This window comes from Pelodiscus sinensis, chromosome 21 (genome assembly GCF_049634645.1).
Source record: "Pelodiscus sinensis isolate JC-2024 chromosome 21, ASM4963464v1, whole genome shotgun sequence".
Classification (NCBI taxonomy): Eukaryota; Metazoa; Chordata; order Testudines; family Trionychidae; genus Pelodiscus; species Pelodiscus sinensis.
The window spans coordinates 3,787,425-3,809,617 of NC_134731.1; the positions used below are offsets into that span (position 1 = coordinate 3,787,425).

At 43.2% G+C, this 22,193-nt stretch overlaps 1 protein-coding gene across 8 annotated transcripts in view; it reads right to left on the reverse strand.

The window, feature by feature from the left end:
- Positions 1–2,432: 2,432 nt before the first annotated feature.
- The window catches only part of LOC102459211 (transient receptor potential cation channel subfamily V member 3-like), a 95,119-nt gene continuing 75,358 nt past the window's right edge, over positions 2,433–22,193 (reverse strand). For 6 of the 8 annotated variants that reach the window (XM_075904636.1, XM_075904635.1, XM_075904639.1 and 3 more), the window contains 15 exons: positions 20,961–21,048; positions 17,683–17,789; positions 16,122–16,286; positions 15,849–15,992; positions 14,295–14,602; positions 13,868–14,053; positions 12,783–12,941; positions 11,237–11,368; positions 10,158–10,231; positions 9,467–9,632; positions 8,416–8,482; positions 7,514–7,785; positions 5,744–5,880; positions 4,770–4,858; positions 2,433–3,906 (listed from right to left, as the gene is read on the reverse strand). In XM_075904636.1, the coding sequence (XP_075760751.1) occupies positions 3,884–3,906; positions 4,770–4,858; positions 5,744–5,880; positions 7,514–7,785; positions 8,416–8,482; positions 9,467–9,632; positions 10,158–10,231; positions 11,237–11,368; positions 12,783–12,941; positions 13,868–14,053; positions 14,295–14,602; positions 15,849–15,992; positions 16,122–16,286; positions 17,683–17,789; positions 20,961–21,048 (2,117 nt within the window). In that variant the 3' untranslated portion in view covers positions 2,433–3,883. The remainder of the gene's footprint in view (positions 3,907–4,769; positions 4,859–5,743; positions 5,881–7,513; positions 7,786–8,415; positions 8,483–9,466; positions 9,633–10,157; positions 10,232–11,236; positions 11,369–12,782; positions 12,942–13,867; positions 14,054–14,294; positions 14,603–15,848; positions 15,993–16,121; positions 16,287–17,682; positions 17,790–20,960; positions 21,049–22,193) is intronic. The other 2 variants (XM_075904642.1, XM_075904641.1) reach the window with 2 other exon arrangements.

The following is a 22,193-nucleotide window of genomic DNA, read 5'->3' on the forward strand; positions in this document are numbered from 1 at the left end:
CCTGGGTTGTTTTTATTTCCTTTTGTATAGAGGGGCACAATAGTTGCCTTTTCCAGTCTTCTGGAAACTCTCCCTACTTCCATGATTTTTCAAAGATCATAGCTAAAGGCTCATAGCCCTCCTCTGTCAGCTTCTTGAGGATTCTAGACATTCCATCAGGCCCTGGTGACTTGCAGACATCTGACTTTTCTAAGTAATTTTTAACTTGTTCTTTTATTTTAACTTCTAAGCCTATCCCATTTCCACTAGCATTCTCTGTTTTAAGCATCCCATCACCATCCATCTTCTTGACAAAAACCGAAACAAAGAAGTCATTAAGCACCTCTGCCATTTCCACGTTTCTTGTTATTGTTTCTCCCTCCTCATTGAGCAATGGGCCTACCCTGCCCTTGGTATAGAAATGGCGTCCCTGGCCTCTGTTTGTCAGAGACAGGAGAAGGATGGCAGGAGACAAATCGCTTGATCATTGACTTCCGTCCACCCTCTCTGGGACACCTGGTGCTGGCCACTGTCAACGGACAGGCTACTAGGCTAGATGGACCTTTGGTCTGAGCGAGTACAGCCATTCTTATGTTCTTATGTGCTTAAATAATATAATAACTCTAAGTCTTTCCTTGTGAGACATATTTTGACAGGTGCACTCTGCATTGTGATACTGCACCAATCAGAAGACCCTACTAGATAACTTCTTTTCATATTCCTCCCCTTTTTCTGTCCTATGAACTGTTCAATTGAATCTAAAAACTATCCTAATATTTCCTCCCATTTTAGGGACCCTAGCTATAATATAAATATGTTTTTTCTGTTTCCTTAGCAAGCAAATTATATTCAGCCAGAACTCAGTCACCCCTGTGCGGTAAGTAATCAGTATCTAGTCATGAAAAACTTCAAGCAACCGTTATCATGGGTTCAAAAACATGCCTCTAAAAGGATGATACTATTTAAAATCTAATCCAAGGCTCATGTAATTTCTTGTATGCTTTAGCTTCTTTTCCACTATTTGTACTAACTGATCATCTCCAAGCATGAAAAAAAAAAAAGAATTCACATGGGAAGGTATCAGGGTAATATGTGGTGCAAGCATGTCCATGGGTAAATTTTGCAGTGAGTTTCCGGATGGAGCTGTGTGGGAAATGGTTTCCCATCCCATTAATATTTTTGATTATTTGAGTTTTTCTTCCCGTCTCAAATCAGGATACAAAGTTGAAATCTCACAAACTAACAAAACTGAAAAGTTTTTCTTTTTGGATCAATTGAAGCTTTTTCTTTAGATAATTTCAGAACCTTTCATTTAGGTTTACATCCTTTTTAGATTAATTAGCTTAAATTTCGAAACAAAGTTGATTCACACTGGAAAAAATGCAATCAACATTTTTTAGGAAAATAACTAAAAAGTACAAAAGGAAATCAAGATTAAACTTGAGGATTTAAATTAAGAGTTTCTTCTTCCTATATTAAATTATGATTTCAGCAGATGATTTAAATGGCTGTCATTGAAAAATCAGCTTAGTTGTGCCCTCTGGCTTTCCACTGAATTTCATAATTTAGTAATGAGACAGAATAAAAGTTTTATTTTTTTGATATTATCCTGCATCGCTGAATGTAAAACAGGCAGCAATTATTGCATGAGTGGCAATAAAATAGTTTGATACATGCTGTAAAATATTGAAAACCTCATGTCTTACCAGTATGCATTGAGGGGAAGGTGTATTGAACTCAAAGGCAATTTTTCATCTCTGACACTGAGATACAAATTTTGGTGAGCTTAAAGGGGATGCCCCCTTCCTTTATGGCTAGTGCTAAGTAGAGTGTATTACCATAAAATGGGCACAATGTTTGTGCTAGTTTGGAATTAGAAATACCTACAACTAAACTAGCAGGGAAATAAAAGATCAGGATAATAACAAAAACTACCAGAATTATTCTTCCATAGTAGACATTCTAGGGACCACTGCGAAAGTTTCCATTGTAATTGTATGAAAATTTGGTCCTGAAATACTTTTCTGTACAGAATATTTCTTCCATACACAAGAAAGTAATTTCAATATTTTAAGCGTCACAGTAGTTGCCATCACCATTGACTTGTTCAACAAGTGAGTATCTGCGATGGCCATTAGGGGCTTGAGTCCCGGAAATAAACTGAGTGCTTTTGCCCACAAGAAGCTTTTCTTACCTCTCAGTGGAAAAACTACAAATGGCCTAGACCTTGAGGTTCTCAGTTGGATTTCACTGCTTGCTCCCCATCTGCTTGCTCCCCAGTTCCACATCGTAATAGACCCTTGGGAAACTTCTCAACTGCTGGAAGAAATGTCCTAGAGCAGCCTTCAGACCCTGGGGCTTGTGTGGGATAGACAGGGTCACCCCGACTAACACAGATACTCAGGCTGCAGTGAGCTTGATGTAAGTTTTCAGTCAACAGAATGTAGCTCTGATACAGAAATATGATTTTTATTGATAATGAGATTTTATCTTAATTGTTACCACACCCAGAATGGCAGCAATCGCCGTGTTGTTTTGGTTATTGGATAGAATCTATTATCAGTTCCCTGAGAACAGTTACCAAAAGTTAACATCCATTACGTCAGCACAGGTATAAAATATCAGAGGGAATGGTTAGGACAGCCCTGTGTGGATACAAAACGTATATCCGTGCATCTAAATCCATATCTGCATAGAACTCTGCACTGCTAGCTTCTCCAGTATGGCTACTGGGATGGCAACAGGCTCAGCGGCAGCTGTTCCTGTGGGAAGGCACTCCAAGGGGAGGGCCGGGGTCACCACAGCCCTACCAGAGGATTAGCTGGCTCCTGGGAGTGACCACCTGACAAGCAGCTGCTTTGGCCACTGTTGTTCCTGGTAGAGCCCTGCAGATCTGTGGATACTGATTTATGTCCACAGGTATCCACGTCACTGGATATAAATTTTGTATCTGTGCAGGGCTCTAAATTTGTGTAAGAGTGATAGTCAAGTTTATAATGAGCTGTTCTAACATGTTATATGATACGCAAGAGAAAAGAAGAGTATAAATGTCTATATCTATTGAGAGAGGAATAGACTATATTTAGTTACATCCTTCTGCTTCACTCAAAAGTAAAAGCAGAGGAACTCTGACTTGCCATGAAAGTATACGCACGCAAGAAGTTGAAGAAGCCAACACAGTGGAGGGCCACATGCGGATTCTACATGCAGCTGCAAGACATCTGGGCTACGCCTACATTGGAAAGTTTTTGCGCAAATACTCTTTAATGCAAGAGTTCTTGCGTTAGAGTATTTGCGCAAGAGAGCGTCTACACTGGCATGTGCCTTTGCGCAAAAGATGTGCTTTTGCACAAGAGCATCAATGCCAGTGTAGACCCTTTCTTGTGCAAGAAAGCTCCGATGGCCATTTTAACCATCGGGTTTTCTTGTGCAAGAAATTCATGTTCCCTGTCTACACTGGCCTCTTGCACAAGAACAGTTGTGCAAGAGGGCTTATTCCTGAACGAGAGCATCATAGTTCTTGTGCAAGAAGCCCTGATTTCACACGTTAGAACGTCAGTGTTCTTGTGCAAGAACTCCCCGCCAGTGTAGACAGGCAGCATGTTTTTGCGCAAAAGGGGGTGCTTTTGTGGAAAATCTTGCCAATGTAGACACAGCCCAAGATTCTATGTGCAGCCATAAGACATTGTGTTTACTGTTACACCCTGCAATTTCTAAGTATGCAAATGCCGATAGTAAAACTGCCCTATCCCAGGAGAACATTATGACAATCTTGCAGACCATTGACATGAAAGAGGCCACTCATGCAGCCTACCCACTAGCCTAGGTTACCCACTGCTGAACCAACACCTCTTCAGATATCAATTTTATGTACTGATGTGTTTCTTTCCTCAGGTTCCTTTTTTCATACCGCATCTCTCCTTGAACCTGGAAAAGAAATACGGAGAAGGTGAAACTGCTGGCATGAGAAGAACAAGCCAATCATCTCTGTTTAGTTTGGATGTACTTTGGAGAAAAGAGTCAGTTGCTGTTAGAAGTCTGGGTTTCTCTCAAGTGAAACTGACAGAAATCCAAACACTAGTAATTACAAGATCTGGAAGAAAAAAACCTATCCAACCACTACCTATGTTTGTAAATTAACTTATATTTTGGAATTTATCTTCAAAATTTTATCTGCTCTAACCATCACAAACAATGACATTATTCTCATTGGCAGCACTTTATTTAACATCACAAAAAACACCCAGAGACCTGGTAGCAATAGGTCAGTATCGGTAAGAAATGTTAAGTTACTTTCATTGCTGCATCTATTATATCTGTAGCTCTGTAACATCTACAGAACCCATAATATCAGTTAAATCCTGTCTCCATTTAAATCAATGGGAATTTGCTATTGACTTCAGTAGGGTCAGGTTTTCATCCAATGTAATTAAATGCTTTTTTGTAAGAAATGAAGTGACTTAGAACTATCAGTTTTCACATCTCATCAGAACACCGAGTTTCACTGGGCAGAAATAACTGTGTCGCTGCCGTTCAATAACAGTCCAGTCCTGAAATTCTGATTTGAAATTGCTTTTGAAGTTAGCGGGAGTCGTGCATCAACAAGGACTTCAAGGGGCCCCCGTGTAGTTCTAAGCTACAAAGCTCCTCTGTTCAACACTAGGCTAGTCTTGGAGGTGGCTGACATGGTAGATAGCGTAACTCTAGTGATAGTTCCATTGGAATGATTTTTGAGGTTTACGGGCAATAAAAAGTTCTCCTACAGTTAAAAACAGGATCTCAGCCATTACCGTCTTTCTTTTCCTTTGCAAGAGGGCCTGGATCTTCATTCATGTTCTTTAGTGTGTTACTCCAGTAGGTTTTGTTCACATCATTCACCCTGTTCATTATAAGCAAACATATCAAGAGGAAGCTTACCAATCTGAAGTATATTTATATTCGTATAAAAGCTGGGTTCAGCATGGCCAAGCCCCATATAACTTTAGGGATGGGGGGCATCAGAAGGTTCAGGCTTACGATGAGTAACTAAAGTATCTAACACCATGAATAATTCACCATCAATGTGACCTTCTGTTGTATGCAACCTCCCTCCAACTCTATGGCTGTGTCTAGACTGGCAAGTTTTTCCGCAAAAGCGGTTGCTTTTGTGGAAAATCTTGCCAGTTGTCTACACTGGCCGCTTGAATTTCTGCAAGAACACACTGACTTCCTACTGTCTGAAATCAGTGCTTCTTGCGGAAATGCTTTGCTGCTCCTGTTCAGGCAAAAGCCCTCTTGCGCAAATGCTTTTGCGCAAGAGGGCCAGTGTAGACAACGTGGTATTGTTTTGCGCAAAAAAAACCCAGATGGCAAAAATGGCGATCGGGGCTTTCTTGCGCAAAACCGCATCTAGATTGGCACGGACGCTTTTCCGTTAAAAGCATTTGTGGAAAATCATGCCAGTCTAGACGTAGCCTATCTGTTGTCACAGAGGGGCCTTTTTCCTCAGTATCCAAGAGCATTTCACAAAAAGTAAACACAAATTTTTCTCTCCTGGCCCTGATGGTGTGGATTGCTGCCCTTCTCTACTGTCTTTGGTAGAGGGATTACCTTCACCTCCACAGTCTCTGCAAGGCCCACAGACCCCTGAAAGGTCTTCTGGTGATAAGCTGTATCAGGGAGCCACACAGAGCTCGGGCCCATCACATTTAGACATAATAAAATAGTTTAAATCACACTTTTATTAAATGGTTAGTTCGATCTCTAGAGGTCTCACTGTACGTACCGTAAGCAAGTTCTCTGATCTTCCTTGCCATCAGGGGTGTAGCCAACTAGCATATCGGGGTGAATTTTTTTCCTTTGGAGCCATTTTCTCCAGGACACTGGCAAACTTCTTTCCAGATCCAGTATTGTCATGGCTTTCTGTGTATAATTAACACGATGGCAAACAATGAATCATTCTGGAGATGTTCTTGCATATGGCTCTTACTGCGTGTGGCATGTTTTCACTGTCTGCCGGTCTTTCTACCTGCCCTGAATTTTCAAAGGATGCACTTTTGAAAATCTGCAGAAGGTATGAGTGCTCTTGGAGTGGGATTTTCCTGTCTGTGCTCTTAACGCTGCACCCACTGACGTAGCAGCTGAACGTAAGGGCCATAGCATGAAAACCAATGGTCCATCTAGCCTAGTGTCCTTTCTTCCTGCCTTGGCCAGAGGCAGATGCTTTAGAGGAAATGAATAGGGCAGGGCGGTTTTGAGTGATCCATCTCCAATAATCCAATCCCAGGCTCTGAAAACTGGAGTTTAGGGACATCTGTCGAATGGGGCTGTATTTCTGACCAACTTACCCAATACGAGGAATGTTAAATATTAGTTAATTAAATGGTCAAGTATACTCATGAATTCTTATCAGTTAATAGACTAGTCTATAGTCCCCGGGGGCCGGCAGCCAGTGCACTCCAGCCTCACTCCTGAGGAGACCCCTGCCTCTATCTGAGGAAGCAGCGCTGGATGCCAAGCGGCAGCTGATCCATGAGGGGAGCCAATTTGAAAGCCACCTCTCTTGTGGTCCGGCTGCCTGGCGCAGTGTGTTGCAGCCTCTGATAAAGAGGTAGTAGCACGAGGTGGCAGCAGCCACTGTCTAAGGGGATCTGAGCTCCTGGACTTGGCATGAGCTGGAACTGAGCAGAGCTTCCTGCCCACCTGGTTCCTAATACACTTTAAGTGCAGAGCCTGGCATGAATTAGGACAGAGCCGGGCTGCCTGCCCACCCAGCTCCTAAAACACTTTTAATACAGAGCTGCAGCAGGGATGGGTCCTGGACATGTGGCAAGCCAGGACTGAGCCAGCCTGCTAAAAATTTATTGGCAGGCGGGGGAGAGGGAAATGTGTGTAGTCTATAGCATTAACCTATAAGCGTTTGCTTATTGGTTAATCGATTACACAATTACATCCCTACCCAATACCCATGGATGGACCTATCCTCTATGAACTTATCTACAGTGTGGGCAGCATCAGGCCATTGTCTGAGAGCTTTTGAAAATCTCACCTACAACTGTACAAATGCAACCAATGGTAAGTGTTTCCTGGTGTGACTTTCTACCATTTAAAAAAGCACTTCATGCTTGCACAGCCGCCTTCACATGGAGAAAGGTGACATCTAGTCACCACATAAGGACATTACAGTTGAATGATTGCTATAGATACTCAGTGGGCACAGTAGTTTAGATTTTGCCTATGAAAGGGAAATACTCTGTATTCAGGTTGGATAATATGGTCCCAATGAATGTGTTGTGTCTCGCTAGTGTCATGCTGGAAAGCTTCCCTAGTGGAACAGTCCTGAGGCCTGACAAGGATGCAGCCAATTCCAGGTATTGTTACCTGTAACTGCAGCGTGAAATACACGTTTCATTTTTCTGATGTTCCTGGGAGGGTTAAGAAAAATGTAAAAGAATTGACAGGTAGATGAGACATGTGTATGCCAACTATTGGGCATTTCTGATCACATTACAGTGTCTTGTCACTGGGTTTGAACTGCTAAAGGCAGGAGCCTCACCTGGAGCTTCCAGATTTTCTCACTTTCTTGGGACACTGAATTGACTGTCTCCCCCATGAGTGCGATCAGCATGTTTAAGAGGAGCACAAAGGTGAGTATCACGTAGCAGATGAGCAGAAGCATGAAAACCTTCGGGTACTTGGAATCCTCATGCCCTGAGAGGTCCCCGAGCCCTAAGGTAAGCTTAAAGAGCTCAAACACTGCAGAGTGAAAGCTGTGGAATCGGCTGCACTCTGTGTCCTGGGGGCAATCGTTCATCAGAGAAGCAAGACCTGCAGGGTAACAGAAAACCAGCATCAGACTTAGGAAAAGGACGGACCAATCACTGAACTGACAGAAGAAAATACTGAATTTCTATTGTCTGAGCTACTGGTAATAGGTACCATCGTCATTTCCTTGTACAAATTGAGATTTGATGTTGTCCAGATTGTTTTCTGATATTGCAAATGTAGTTACCACTTCGTTTGGCATGGGTTGGATATAACTGTGTAATGACTCTACTGTTCCTGGGCAAGGACCACTATGAATGCCCAGGACTCGATCTGGCTAATCCTTTATTGTTGCCCTTTCTGCTACATATTTCCTGAGCTCTTACTACATATTTGAAATGTAATGTCTCACCTTTTACTGCATAAGTTCACATTTATGTTCTCAGTGATGTATGGGAAATAAAAACAGGCTCACCCCAGAAGCACCACCCATGAATAGAAAAGGTTTGAACAGCTTTAGATTTAGCTAAAATGAGGGGCTGCCTAGGTGACCAGTGGTAGCGATGCTGGATGCCTGCAGAATCCCACAATCATATGACTGATTTAATTTCTTGCCTTCTTCATATTTCCATATAATTAAAATCAAATTAATATTTACTCTAATTTAATATATTGATATGAAAAACTTCTTACCTGCTCCAAAACCTACCAGGAAAACCCCATAAACCAAAAGGAACCTGGAAACATCCACTAAAATCATCTGAAAATGTATAGGAAACATAGAAAGAAGTGTATTACTGGAAATTTGCAGAAAATGACATGAAAGTGCTGTAATTCACTAATATATCTAGGTCTGGAGTCTGACAGTATATAATCTTAGGCTGAATCTAGACTGGCCAGTTTTTCCGGAAAATCAGCCGCTTTTCCAGAAAAACTTGCCAGCTGTCTACACTGGCCGCTTGAATTTCCACAAAAGTACTGACTTCCTACTGTAAGAAATCAGTGCTTCTTGTGGAAATACTATGCTGCTCCCGTTCGGGCAAAAGTCCCTTTTTCGCAAAGCTCTTGCGCAAAAGGGCTAGTGTAGACAGCTCAGATTTGTTTTCCGCAAAAAAGCCTCAATCGCGAAAATGGCGATTGGAGATTTTTTGCGGAAAAGCACGTCTAGATTGGCATGGACGCTTTTCCGCAAAAAGTGCTTTTGCGGAAAAGCATCTGTGCCAATCTAGACACTCTGTTCAAAAAATGCTTTTAACGGAAAAGTTTTTCGTTAAAAGCATTTCCGTAAAATCATGCCTATCTAGACGCAGCCTTATTATAGACATAAAGACTATTTAGGGGCATAGCAGCATATCCATATATTCCCAGATCTTTTAACGTTGCACTCAATATAATAAAGTAAATCTGTCACATTGTGATAGCTTAGGGTTTATATAAAACATGTCTTAAGTAAAGGAAACCAATTGCAAGGAAAATTTAAGCGAATAGGAATAATTTAGCTTTCGCATATTTTACTGCTGGTTGGTCAAAACATGCCTGAATGGAGCAAAGAGAAATGCTATGGTCAATATTTATATTCACAATCCAAACACAGGAAAATATTTATGTGGAATACCTTAGCAATAGGTTCTTTCCAACTTCTGGGAAAATTCTCCACTCTCTTATGAACCAGTTTTGTTGTGTTTTTATACCTATATTAACATGCTTTTAATATGTAAATACATGTTAAAGGTTTTGAACCTACCTTTTGAACCATTACAGTGTAAATGCCAGTGATTCGGAACCCTCTGAAATAGTACAAGATATTGAACCATCCCAAAACTAAGGCTGAGACCCTCACTATAACATAAACTTCCATCTGCATGAAGCACAACATATGTGCACATATCACGAGCAGTGCTTGAATGAAACTGGGAAAAAAAAGAAACTATAGTCACAACAGAGATATTTCCCATCAGTTGTTACTGAAATATATGTACGGGTTAAACCTCTCTAGTCTGGCACCCTCAGGATCTGATTGGTGCAGAACATAAGAATTTGCTGAACCACAGGTCAATATTGTCTAACAGCATTACCAACCCTTCCACTGCTTACAAGGCTCTTAAAAGACATTTGGGTGTAAATTTAAGCTAAATAGCAGCTGTGTACACAGACAGCCAGGACTCTGAACAAACGTTACCACGGGGAAACTTGGCCACATGCATAGTAAATGGACATCTGGCTAACTAAAATCATGCCAGACCATGGATGTTGCAGGACCAGAGATCCCTGGACTAGAAACATTCAACCTGTATTTATTAAATACATGCAATGCAATTTCAAATAGCTAAAAAAGTCTAGCCTGACTGGCTTACAGAAACACAAGACACTAGTTCCACTGGGACAAGGTTTAATACTATATTATATTCAGAGGGGACAAGAAGAGTAAAACTTACAAGAGAACGTAGAAATAGTTAATCTGAAGAATAGAGCGAAATGTGAAAGGCCACATCCAGAAGATCTCTAAACCCTGAAACACAAACATGTGGATCAAATACAAGTCCTTCCGCTTAAGTTAGTTAACACTTAGAAGCTTAGTCAACACTTTTAAAAATGTGATTTTGAAATATGTTCCAGTTCATTAACTTTGCTACCTACAGTCGGTTGGACATACGGTAATCCCTCTATGACCCTCTGAAAGGACATTAGTATTTAGCACTGAAGTTTCCTGGGAAACCATGTGCATTGCTTAGCTCACTAGGGGTGAAATTCTCCTCAGTATAGGTCAACACAAGGCCAATGCACCACATACATCTAACTTAATATGAAGACCTAAGTGGTGCATGTCTTGCGCTGCTCCTCTGTGGGAAGTGAACTGCTCCATAATGCCTGGCTGTGTCCAGACTGGCATGATTTTGTGCAAAAACTTGCTGCCTGTCTACGTTGGCCGAGAGTATTTGCGCAAGAACACTGACGTTGTAATGTACAAAATCAGTGGTTCTTGAGCAAATATTCCGACGCTCCTGCTCAGGGATAAGCCTTCTTGCCCAAGTATTCTTGCAATGTTAATTTCTTGCGCAAGAAAGCCCGATGGCTAAAATGGCCATCGGAGCTTTCTTGCTCAAGAGCGCGTTTACACTGGCACGGATGCTCTTGCGCAAAAGCAAATCTTTTGCGCAAAGGCACTGCCAATATAGAGGCTCTCTTGCACAAATACTTTTAACGGAAAAATGTTTCCGTTAAAAGTATTTGCCCAAAATCATGCCAGTCTAGATGCAGCTCATGTGTTTAACATATAATAGACATCACTAACAGGGCTATAGTTAAGCAGTAATATTGTGATGGTTTTATAATTGTGGAGTAGCAGCTCTGCTACAGTTAAGAGGCTTTGATTGTGCAAAATACATTAGTGTGTACACTTTTAACATAGCAAAAGAAAATGTGTATGTCTATATTCTATTCTGTCTCTGTCAGAGAAGCCTCATGGACGTCAATTGTATCATATTCCAGTGGCTAGACGTGTGGTTCTACTTACACTCTTAACCAAGAAGGAAATGGCTGCTATTAAAGTGTAAATTTGCGCCACAAGAAGCCATGGGTTTCCACCGTTTGCCTCATGGAGAACCTGCTGCAAAATATGTACAGTTGTGTTGGGAGCTGCCATCTGCTGAAAGGAACAGGGAAGGAAACAAGACAAAAAAAGTAGTCTGAGGCTATGCCTATACTTGTGGAAAGATCAACGCTATGTCGGTCAATCTTCCAGCATTCAATTTATTAGGTCGAGTAAAGACCCAGTAAATCGAACACTGAAGGTGTCAACCTTAGTACTACTCATGTCTCCCAAGCCCACAGTGTAATACCAGCCAAGACTCACGGCCAGGATTTTTAATTGCTGAATATTATCTGTCAAATGTAAGAACAGCCACACTGGGTCAGATTAATAGTCCATCTAGTCCAGTATCCTGTCTTCTGACAGTGGCCAGTACCAGATTCTTCAAAGGGAATAAATAGAACAACCTCTGGGGGATAGAGAATGGCCAAAGGCTGCTCTTGAGTAATCCCCCTCACCTAGGGCAGGTGGATGGTCCAGGTCTCCCTGAGTTGCTCTTGCCACTGCCTGGCTCTGCCTTCCGGTCTGGCCACCAAGAGGGGCAGAGCCTCATGATCCTCCCCCCAACTTCTACCAAGGTTCTCGCTCTCCTGCTCCTAGGATCTGGCAGCCAGAGGCTTAGGGACATCTTGGCGACTGATCCACGATCAACCTGTCCTCTATGAACTTCTCATTCTTTTTAAAATTCATTTCTACTTTTGACCTTCACAACATCCCCTGCAGTGAGTTCCAAAGGCTGACCATGCGATTTGTGAAGAAGTACTGCCTGGTGTTTGTTTTAAATCCACAGATTGTTAATTTTATCAGGTGACCCCAATTCATGGATCATGTGAGGTGATAAATAACTTTTACTTACACCACACCATTCATGATTCTGTAGACCTCTAGCATATCCTCCCTTGTCTCTTTTCTAAACTAAATAGTTTCAGCCTAGTTAAGCTCTCATATGCAAACTGTTCCATACCTTTAACCGTTTTTGTTGCCCTTCTCTGCACTGTTTCTAATACATCATTTTGGCAATGGGGAAACCAGAACTGCATGCAGCATTCAAGGTGTGAGCGTTCCATGGATTCATATGATTTATGACACTTACTATCTTGTCTTTCCTTTCCCTAATGGTTCCTAATACCGTACTAGCTTGTTTGACTGCTGCTGTACAGTGAGCAGATGTTTTCAGAGAACTATCGACAATGACTCCAAAAACTGTCTCGAGTGATTGCAGTTAATTTAGAGCCCATCATTTTGTATGCACTAGTGTGTATATTTCTACAGTTCATGGAGATGTAACTGCACACACACAAGACTTCCTGATGCTGAACGATGGTGACCTGCATGCATGAGGGACACCCACAGCAGGGCTTCTGGCAGAGTTCTAGTTCTGCTCTCTAGCCAGGTGTGGGATCTGCCAATATAAGTTAAATACATTAAATAGCTCCATGCAGCAAGCTTGAATCTCTCCAGAAATCTTCACCTGGTTGATCTGGGGCTGATATGCAGCCATCACAGTGAAAATGGTGATGTACAGCAGATACAGGGCTGTGCTGATGCCAAACATCACTGCCGCAAAATGTCTCCATTTTATACCAATCAGCTCTTTCAGAGGCTCCACATCCAGCATGTCATAGTGTTTCTGCAAAGGGGAAGAACACTTGTTAACTTCTCTCTCGTGGATAGAGAGAGAGAAAGTAAAGTGTCTAAAAGTGAGAACTGAATTCTTAAGATATTCATAGGCTATGTCTACACTACAAGAATCTATCGGAAAAATTTACGCAAAATGCGCTCCTCAATTTGTGCACCTTTTTCTGATATTTTTTCAGAAGAGGCTTTTCCAAAATTTGGCAAAATTTTGAAAAAAAAACCTTTTGGAAGATCCCTTCTTCCTCATGGGAGGAGGAAGACAGGGCTTCCAAAAGAGCAAGTCTGCTCTTCCGCAAAAAAAAGCGGAAGAGCAGACGGGTTCCCTGGATGCCGGTGGAGTTTTTCTGGAATATCTCTGGTGTCCCAGAAAAACCCTGTAGTGTAGACACAGCCATAACCTCAGCCATTTTTTGTACGGTGGGCTGCTGTTTATTAGCACCTCCCAGGACTCTAGGACAGGGCACCATTTCAGGAGGCAGAGGGAGCAGTAGCTATGTGTACCGGGACACTGCTCGCTTTTCTTCCCATTCCCCTATTGGGCAGTGAGCGGGGGGAAATTACAAAGTGTGTGTGCATGCGTCTCACTCCTGGCTGGTGAGGGGAGAGGGCAGAGGAGTAAATCACAAAACCTGTGTACTTTTTCCTCACTCCCTGGTCTTCAGGGGAACAGGAAGAAAAGCAAGAAGCATCCTGGTACTCATGGCTGCTGACCCTCCTTGCCCTTGCTATGACTGTCAGCTGGTTGATGATCCAGGAATCATCAGTTGCAACGCACACACTTTTACCACTTGAAGGAGAAACTCCATTAGCTGGCAACAGCAGGTCAGCTGCTGAAGGGACACGACTCACACTCCCTCCATGTGTTCCCAAGGCAGTACAATCCTTTGTTTTTCATTGTTCCGGTTCTCGGGCACATACCTCATGGTTGGTGTTATACACCACAATCTTCAGGGCAGAATGGCGCTCTCCAGTATCCACTTCTGATAAATCATATAAGGAGCAGCAGACCGGGCCATACGCCCATTCCACAAACTTCCTCGAGAGATGAGCCATTGAGTGTTTGCCTTCACATGGAAAGGATCTTCCTAAAATATGCTGGAAGATCTATTTAGGAGCAAAATAACCCAGAGGGAGAAAGAAAATCATTGCCGGGTTCTGGATCTGTGACACTGCAGTTCTTATTTCTTCCCTGTTAGAACTTCTAAGACTGTTTGAGGGCCCTGAAAACTCTCCATTCACCACTTTTCTTGTCCTAACCTTTGACAAGGTTCTCCCCATGCCATGACACACTCCCCTTCACATGACAAACTCCCCTTCTTTTATTAGACAGCTGAGGCGACTGTACCTTGATCTTCCCATATGTCGCAGCTAACTGTAGGGGAGTGAGTCCTTCTTTGTTCGAGATCTTTTCCAGGTTCTTCTTTGACTCATTTCTAGTTTCAATGCATTTTTTTTCACTCGCCTTCAAAATCTGGTCATATATTTCTGTCACAAACGCTGTATTTTCCTCAGAGTCATCAGCTACCATTACCAGCGCATGAAGGACTGTATTTCCCAGGGAATCTTGGGCATAAGGATTTGAAACTTTATCTAACAGGAACTCCACTAACTTTGGTTGGTTTGTGCAAGCAGCCTGCGAGAGTGGATATTCTCCTGTCAACAACATTAAAAGTTGCAAGTGAATCTCTATCGGAATGGCTGTAGCTTATTGCTCAACAGCACTTCCCTCTTGCCACAGTTTAAGTAGTATTTGAGTGAGAAAATATAGGTCACAACCCCGAAGTTATCCCTCATCCTCAACCACCAATCCACTTACTGGAAGGCGTTCAGGGAAGAGTGATGAGAATGATCAAGGGTCTGGAGAACCTCTAATATAGAAACAAACTACAAGATTTATCCAGCATTGCTCTTTAACTCAATTTTTGCTTTTCTTCATTTAAATCATGGCTCTGGGGTGGGGTGGGGGTGAAGGGTTCAGGATGCAGGCAGCCCTGGGGAAAGCGGTCTACCCCAGACCTCTCTCACCACAGCAGCTTGGGGCCAGGTGAGAAGCACCTCTCCATGGCCATTGTACCGCCAGCAGGCGCAGCCGGGGGAGGATACATGTTCCCCGGGTGGGGCAGGTCCAGGTTCAGCTGGCCCCTCTGCTCCCCTGCCAGGTTAAGGAATGCAGCAAACAGCGCACTTTCCCCTCACTCCCTGATGAAGGGGAACAGCCAGCAATGATCCCCTATGAATCAGGGGCAGAGGGGAGAGATTCAACTTCAGCCCACCTGTCCTCTCTAAAGGGCACCTGGATGACGGGAGGTAGACCTTTGGTCTGACCCAGTGTGGCCATTTTTATACAGATAACAAAATATCCCGAGTTCTCATAATTAGTATAATTTTGAAAGGACTATTAAACTGTCAGAGACTGGATATTTGGCCGGATGATACAATATGGTCATTCCCATGTTCTAAGGTTGAGTATCTTATCCACAGGACTACTGGTACCCTATAGAGCAGAAATGACAGAGAATAGATCTTATTGACATGAAATAGCCACTAGGTTACCAAGATGGCCTGTCCAGGTGTCATTTTCAAAGAGTGAAATTGACCCAGCTGTAGAGAGTCCACACAAGGCCCTGCCAAAACTCCTTTACTTCCCAAACATGGGTTAAGTTCACCTCCAAATAATTCAATATTGTTTCAGGGCCAGATGTACCACAAGGATGAAATCTGGGCCCTACTGGTCAATGGGAGTTTTGCTGGGGACTTCATTAGGGCTTGAAAAGGACATTTTCACAATGTGCAGGAAGAAAATCAACCCCTCCCCTTCCACCATTATGGAAAGGAACAAGCTCAGGACAAGTGGGTAATGGCTTTTGTTCAGTGGGAATGAGCCATGAAGTAGAATTACCAAAATAGAAGCAGTCATCTCTCCATGTAAGTGGCTGGAAGAATGTTCCTTTTGCTTGGATATGAACGTCAGCTCCATTTTCAACTAGGAGCTTAACTATCCTGTCCAGCCTTTTCTCAATGGCAATGTGCAGTGCTGTCTGCCCTGCAGCGAAGAATGAGCAAAGACAGATGTTAACTTTGTGGGGGGAAGGGAAGATGAAAATGGTAAAAGAAAAAATAATTCTGAGCCCCAGAAATCGAAGTCTTGCTCTAAACCAGAATAATTTATTACCTTCATATGCTTTAGCAGTAAAAGATGCATCCAGCAGCTTCTTCAAACACCCAGAACCTTTTGCACACTCTATCAGCGATGTAACGATCTCTTCAGTGGTCTCTGGGGAATTGTTCACTGGATTCAGCAAAGCTTTCATCAAACAGGTTTTTCCAGTTTCTTTTTCTGTAGAAATGAGCTTTCATTGTAATTCTCCCTCGAACAGGCCTGTCCCTAATATTATGGCACTTCTAAAATCAGAGCAAACAGATATGTGTAACTGGCTGCATTTCAAACAGCTCAGACTACAATTAATAGTCTAGCACTGGGGTGGGGAACCGAAGGCCTGGGGGGCAGATGCAGCTCCTGGGTTTCCTGGATCCGGCCCCCAAAGCTTAGGGCCTTCCCTAGCATTGGACAGCCCCATATTTCACAGATCCTGCGTTTAGTATTAAAATGACCAGGACGTTTTTTAAACTATATTTACCTGCACACACCCAGTGTTTCACTGAGAGTGTCTCCCTCTTTTGAGCCAGGTTAAGCACAATTTCAGCTGGTGGTAATTCTGCAGAGCTTTGCTGAAATCAGTGGGGTCACGTTTTTAGCTAGTGTACAGAATTTTGCTGATTTACACCTCCTGGGGATCTCAGGACTATAGTCCCTCCAAGGTGCACCCTGGGTGGCCACAAAGGAGGCTACCAAGAGTCATGCACTTATTTAGCAGAACCATGCAGCCATGCACATTGCACTCAGGGGCGTGGCTACAGGAGGACCTGGAAGTTGGCAGTGGAGTGATTCAGGAAGCGGAGGGAGGCAGTGGGGTGGGGTGGGGAATAGTGATGGGGGAGCCTGGGGCATGCAGGGATGCAATGGCTCCTCCAGCCCTGTGGTTGTGGTAGAGAAGCACCTCTCTCTCACCCCAGCCCCAGCCTTGTTGCAGTGGGGAGAGGCACCTCTCCCCCAGTCTGGGTGCTGCTGCAGGAAAAGAGGTCTGGGGAGAGTTCTCTCTCTGCGCTGTTGTCCCGGGCAGCCTGCACACAAAACTCCTTATCCTTAGTCCCACCCTAAAGCCTGCACCCCCAGCCACCTGCACCCCAACCCTCTGCTGTAGCCCTGAGTTCCCTCCCTTACTCTGGCCCCATCCCAGAGCTGGTACCCCCAGCCACAGCCCTTAGCCCCCAGCACCACAACCCTCTGCCCCAGAACTGAGCCCGTCCCATTCTCCAAATCTTAAACCCCCAGAGGGAATTAGTGACTATACCTTTACCCTCCTGTATTTAATTAAGGCAATACCCTAGTAAAGTGCGTAAGTGTGTGAGTATCCCATTTACTTCCGTGGAACAACTCATGTACTTAGACTCCACTCTAGCAAAGCTCTTCAGTGCACCAGCAATAAGAGTTTGGCATCTCAGTCTTTCCTAAACTCTCCATCCCATTAGTTCCTTATTTCCTTCTAAATAGCTCCAATATTTACTAGTGTATTATTGGAGTAGTAATTTCAAGCTACTGCAGTGTAAAATAGATCAGAAGTCGGTGCAGTGGGATTCCTGTATGCTTGAATGGGAACTGACACACATTGTACCTCTGAGCTCATCCATTTGCCACTTATTCCGTTGGATTCTCGAGAGCCAGGATTTTATTTTTTTAAGATCTCCCTTAGCAACATCATCAAAAAAGTCTGATACGTCCCTGTTAAAGAGGAAACAAACAAACAGCCAGCATAATGAAACACTGATACGAAGATCCCCAGTGTACAGCTCATGGCCTAAGGCAGGGGTGGGTGATAAGTTTTGATGGGGGCCATTTTGGTAAGTGGTCAAGGGGTGCACTTTTCCATGGAGAGTGTGCAAGGACTGGGAGGGAGTTATGACTTGGGATGGGGGAGGAAGGGTGCAGAGGGTTTGGTTGGTGACCTGAGGAAGGGAGTTGAGGTGTGTTTGTGTGTGTGTGTGGGGGGGGGGGGGGGTGTGACAGAGGCAGGCTCTGGCCAGGAGACATTTATCTAGGCGGTTCCCAGCCAGCAACCCTGCAGGATTCTGAGGCAAGTTCCATGTCTACCACAGACCCAGGCTGCTCAAAATGGCTAGCTGCTCCCTGTGGCTCTCTGCTCAGGGGGTGGAGGTGACGGGGAAGGGAAGGCTTTCCACACATGGCTCCTGCCCCCAACACAATTTCTAAGATGCTATTTGCCAGTTCCCTATTTGCTTAAAGGAGTGTGAAGCTGCTTTGTATCTGACAGTCCCAGCAGCACGGCCCTCGGGATGGATCCAGTAGCTCAGCAGGCCAGATTCAGTCCAAGACCTCATCTTGTCTGCCCCAGTCAAATGGGATATACTAGGGTTAAGGATTGCATTTTTTCATTTCTCCCTGTTGTGCTATTATGACCTTCCTGTGAAATCCTGGGTTTATTGCGGTTTCAGATCAATAAGTCAATGTATATCATGCATCATGATATTTCCCCCTAAGATTAGTGATTTTGAAGCAGGATTTGAACTCCTGTGGGTTGAATTATGAAGAAAAGAAAAAAAGAACAAGCCAGACACAGAAATAACATTTATAGGAGAGAAATATAACTTCTGGATTACTCAGGCCTGCAACATAGATGCTCCCTAAACTGAGCAATTTTTCAGATGTGTGTCTAAATGAAAAAATACAGCTGTTTTCAAGTTAATTCAAAATTGATTTCTTTTTGTTTTCTCAGGGAAAGCTGAAAAAATTGCCTTGAGGTTTTTAAAAATTTAATTTCTTTTAGTCTTTTAATGCTTTCTACCCTTCTAAAAAACTATGCCTAATTTATAAACAAAATGTTGTTTTGCAATTAAAATTCAAAGTTTTTTTAAAAATGTCAAAATGTAACTTTTCGATATTTTCCCCGTCTTTCCCTCCAGCCGAACAAGCTGAGTAGAATTCAACAAATGGTTTTTGTTCCTCCAAAATGGAATTTTTCACCCAATAAACTATTCATATGAAAAGTTTCACCCAGATCTACTCCCTGTCCCTTTAAATTTCTTTAAGCTTAGCCTGATCATGATCATGATACCAGGCTTCCACCATCTTCATGTTTTGTTAGTCTATCAAGTGCTACCAGACCATTGGTTGTTTTTTTCTACATGTTTTGTTCATCTCTAAGGTGCTGCAGGACTATTTGTTGATTTTTACATTTTTTTAGTTATAGACTAACACAGCTCCCCCTCTGAAACTTTTAAGTCTCAGGAAGACTTTACTGAGTTTTACTCAGAGGTGAAAGTAAAGGGGTGCGCCCCGGTGCACAGCTCCCACCATAGCTGGCTGAGCTGGGGCAAAAGATAGTAGGGGGGATATTTAAAGAATTAGCAGGAACCTATTTAAAGAGCTGACAGGGACTCTCTAGTTATTTAAAGAGGAGGGAGCTATTTAAAGAGCTGTTAATGGGCTATTTAAAGAGCAATTAAATATCTATTTACAGGGGAAAAAAACAACAAATGATCTGGTAGCACTTTATAAACTAACAAAACATGTAGATGGTATCATGAGCTTTCGTGGGCACAGCTGGCTTCTTGGTCATCTGAAGAAGTGGGCAGTGCCCACGAAAGCTCATGATCCCATCTACATGTTTTGTTAGTTTATAAAGTGCTACCAGATCATTTGTTTTTTTTCTGTAACAGACTAACTCGGCTACCCCCTGAAGCTCCTATTTACAGGGGGTGTCTCACACTGCTGCCAGTTTCCCTGCAGAAGTGCCCCCACACAGACATATCACAGCTCCCTTATGGACAGGTAAGGTTACCTGGCTCCAACTCCTTCCTCCTATGATTGCCCTGTCCCGCCCCCGCCAGGGGACACCAGATCAAGGGAGGATGTGAAGCTGACAAGTGCACCTGATTCAATTTTCCCCCCTTTCTGGCCCCATGTTTCCCTTCCCCAACCTGTGCCCACAACTATTCTCCCATCCCTTATCTCTCATCCCCATTTATCTCTCCCCTCCCTGCAGCCCCAATCCCTCCCCACATATTCCTCTGCTCCCTAATTCTCCCTTCCCCCCAGCAGGTTTCTGTATCTCTAATTAGTGTACTTTTAAAAAATCGTTTTAGGGCTTTCTGAATATTCTGCTCTACTCAGATTACATTTCCCCAAAATACAAAACCGTTTTAGCGGAGGCAGACTGTAAGAACATGCTTTTTCATTTCAGATTTCTACTTATAGTAAGATAGTGATAGAGATGCAGCCGTGTTAGTCATTATTGGATCTAACCATGCCAGTTACAAGATCAAGAATACATATTCCTGTTCATCCAGAAATATAATTTATGCCATCATGTGCCTAAAGTGACTGAATGCTATTATATCGGATGAACTTCTCAGACCTGAGGAAGTGGGTCTGGCCCACAAAAACTTATCACCTAATAAACCATCTTGTTAGTCTTTAAGGGTATGTCTACACTACCCCGCTAGTGCGAACTAGCGGGGTAATGTATGCATACCGAACGTGCAAATGAAGCCCGGGATTTGAATTTCCCGGGCTTTATTTGCATAAGCCGGCCGGCGCCATTTTTAAATGCCGGCTTGTTCGAACCCCGTTTCACGAGGCGTACAGATAGTTCGGAATAGCTTGCTAGTCCGAACTATCTAGCCCGTGCCGCGTGTAGCCAGAAGTAGATGTCTTAAGAGGTCCTTTCCAATCCTCTTATCTATGGTTCTGTGATAACACTAGTAATAAGCAATCCAACATTGTACATTCATATTTGGGAAGACGTCAGCTGCTCAAATGTAAAGGAAACCGACCTGCCAGAAATGTAACAAAATTGGTCAACACTGGAAATTAGATATTTGTAAAAAGAAAAGTAATGTTTTCACTGAACTGCTGCAAGCCAAACATCTCTACCTGTTATTCCATCCTGAAGTTTCTATTGATGAATCTACTTGGTCATAATGTCCGTTAGTCGATGGAAGGGAAGGCTCTCCGCAAGGTTCTGTTGTAAAATCAAAAGAGATCATTAGAAAAACATTTACTGTGTCTGGTTGATTGTTCTTTTTTTTTAAATATTGTCATTCAAACCCAGGTAACTGCATTCCACTCCCTGAGGGTATTTACAAGCAGAGGTAGAATTCTACTTTGTACTGTTGCTTTGTTGTTTCATCTGGCTGAAAACATATGATTGTCTAGGAAAAATAAAGGCAGCGTTCCTTGTTTAAAGAAGTCTGGCTACATTTTCCTAGTGCAATTGATATCCGCCAATGTTTTACCCACATTTTTGAGCCTGCAATTCTTTCTGGTGCAAAAAGCAGCACTTGGGCACACAGAAATTGGCAAGCCAACCTTCCAGAAGACTCCTTCAGAGAAACAGTTTTTAACAGCAGGTGTAGCTCTCCTCAGGAGAAGTCAGAGGCCCAGTTTTGACATTTACAGAGAACCCCATATGACCCCAAACAAATCCTGAATTGAACTTCTACCCGACACTAGTCTGACAGTAAAAGGTAATTTAAGAATCTCAGAACAACTCAGTATTAAATACGTAGTAGGTACTCTGTTGTGTTCTAAACTCCATAATTCTAATTTTTTAATTAAAAGAAAGTTCAGCATGCTACAGTGAATGTCAAAATTAATTGCTCTTAAATAGAATTTCTGCCCAAGCCCTTTAAATCCCCATTGGAACCCCAGGCAGAACACTCCAGGTGGTATTGAAGGTCTGGCTGGGGTCGGTGCCGCATGGTCTGAACGATGCCGAGGGCTGCCCCCAGCTCTGCCAACTCCACGCAGCATCATGGCCCCGCTAGGAGCGCATAGCCAGGCCCATGCCTCCCCCTGCCCCGCCCCCGCCCTGCCCAGGGTCAGTTGCAAATGACACTGTGGAGCCGAAGATGGCAAATGGAGGCAATATCCCCAGTTGTTCTGCAAAAGAATGGAACTATGCCCTTGTCGCTTCTCTATAGATGTCTTAGAAATGGACATTCCTGAGGGAGGAGACTGATCTTGTTGAGTACGTACAAACAGCACCTCGAGGGGTCACACTGAGAGCTTGGTAACATAGTCTGATCGTTTGGGAGCCACTGGAAAAGGCTTTGGGCTTTTATTGCCAAGCCTTCGGCTCTTTCTGCACTGGAGAGTTGACTTTGT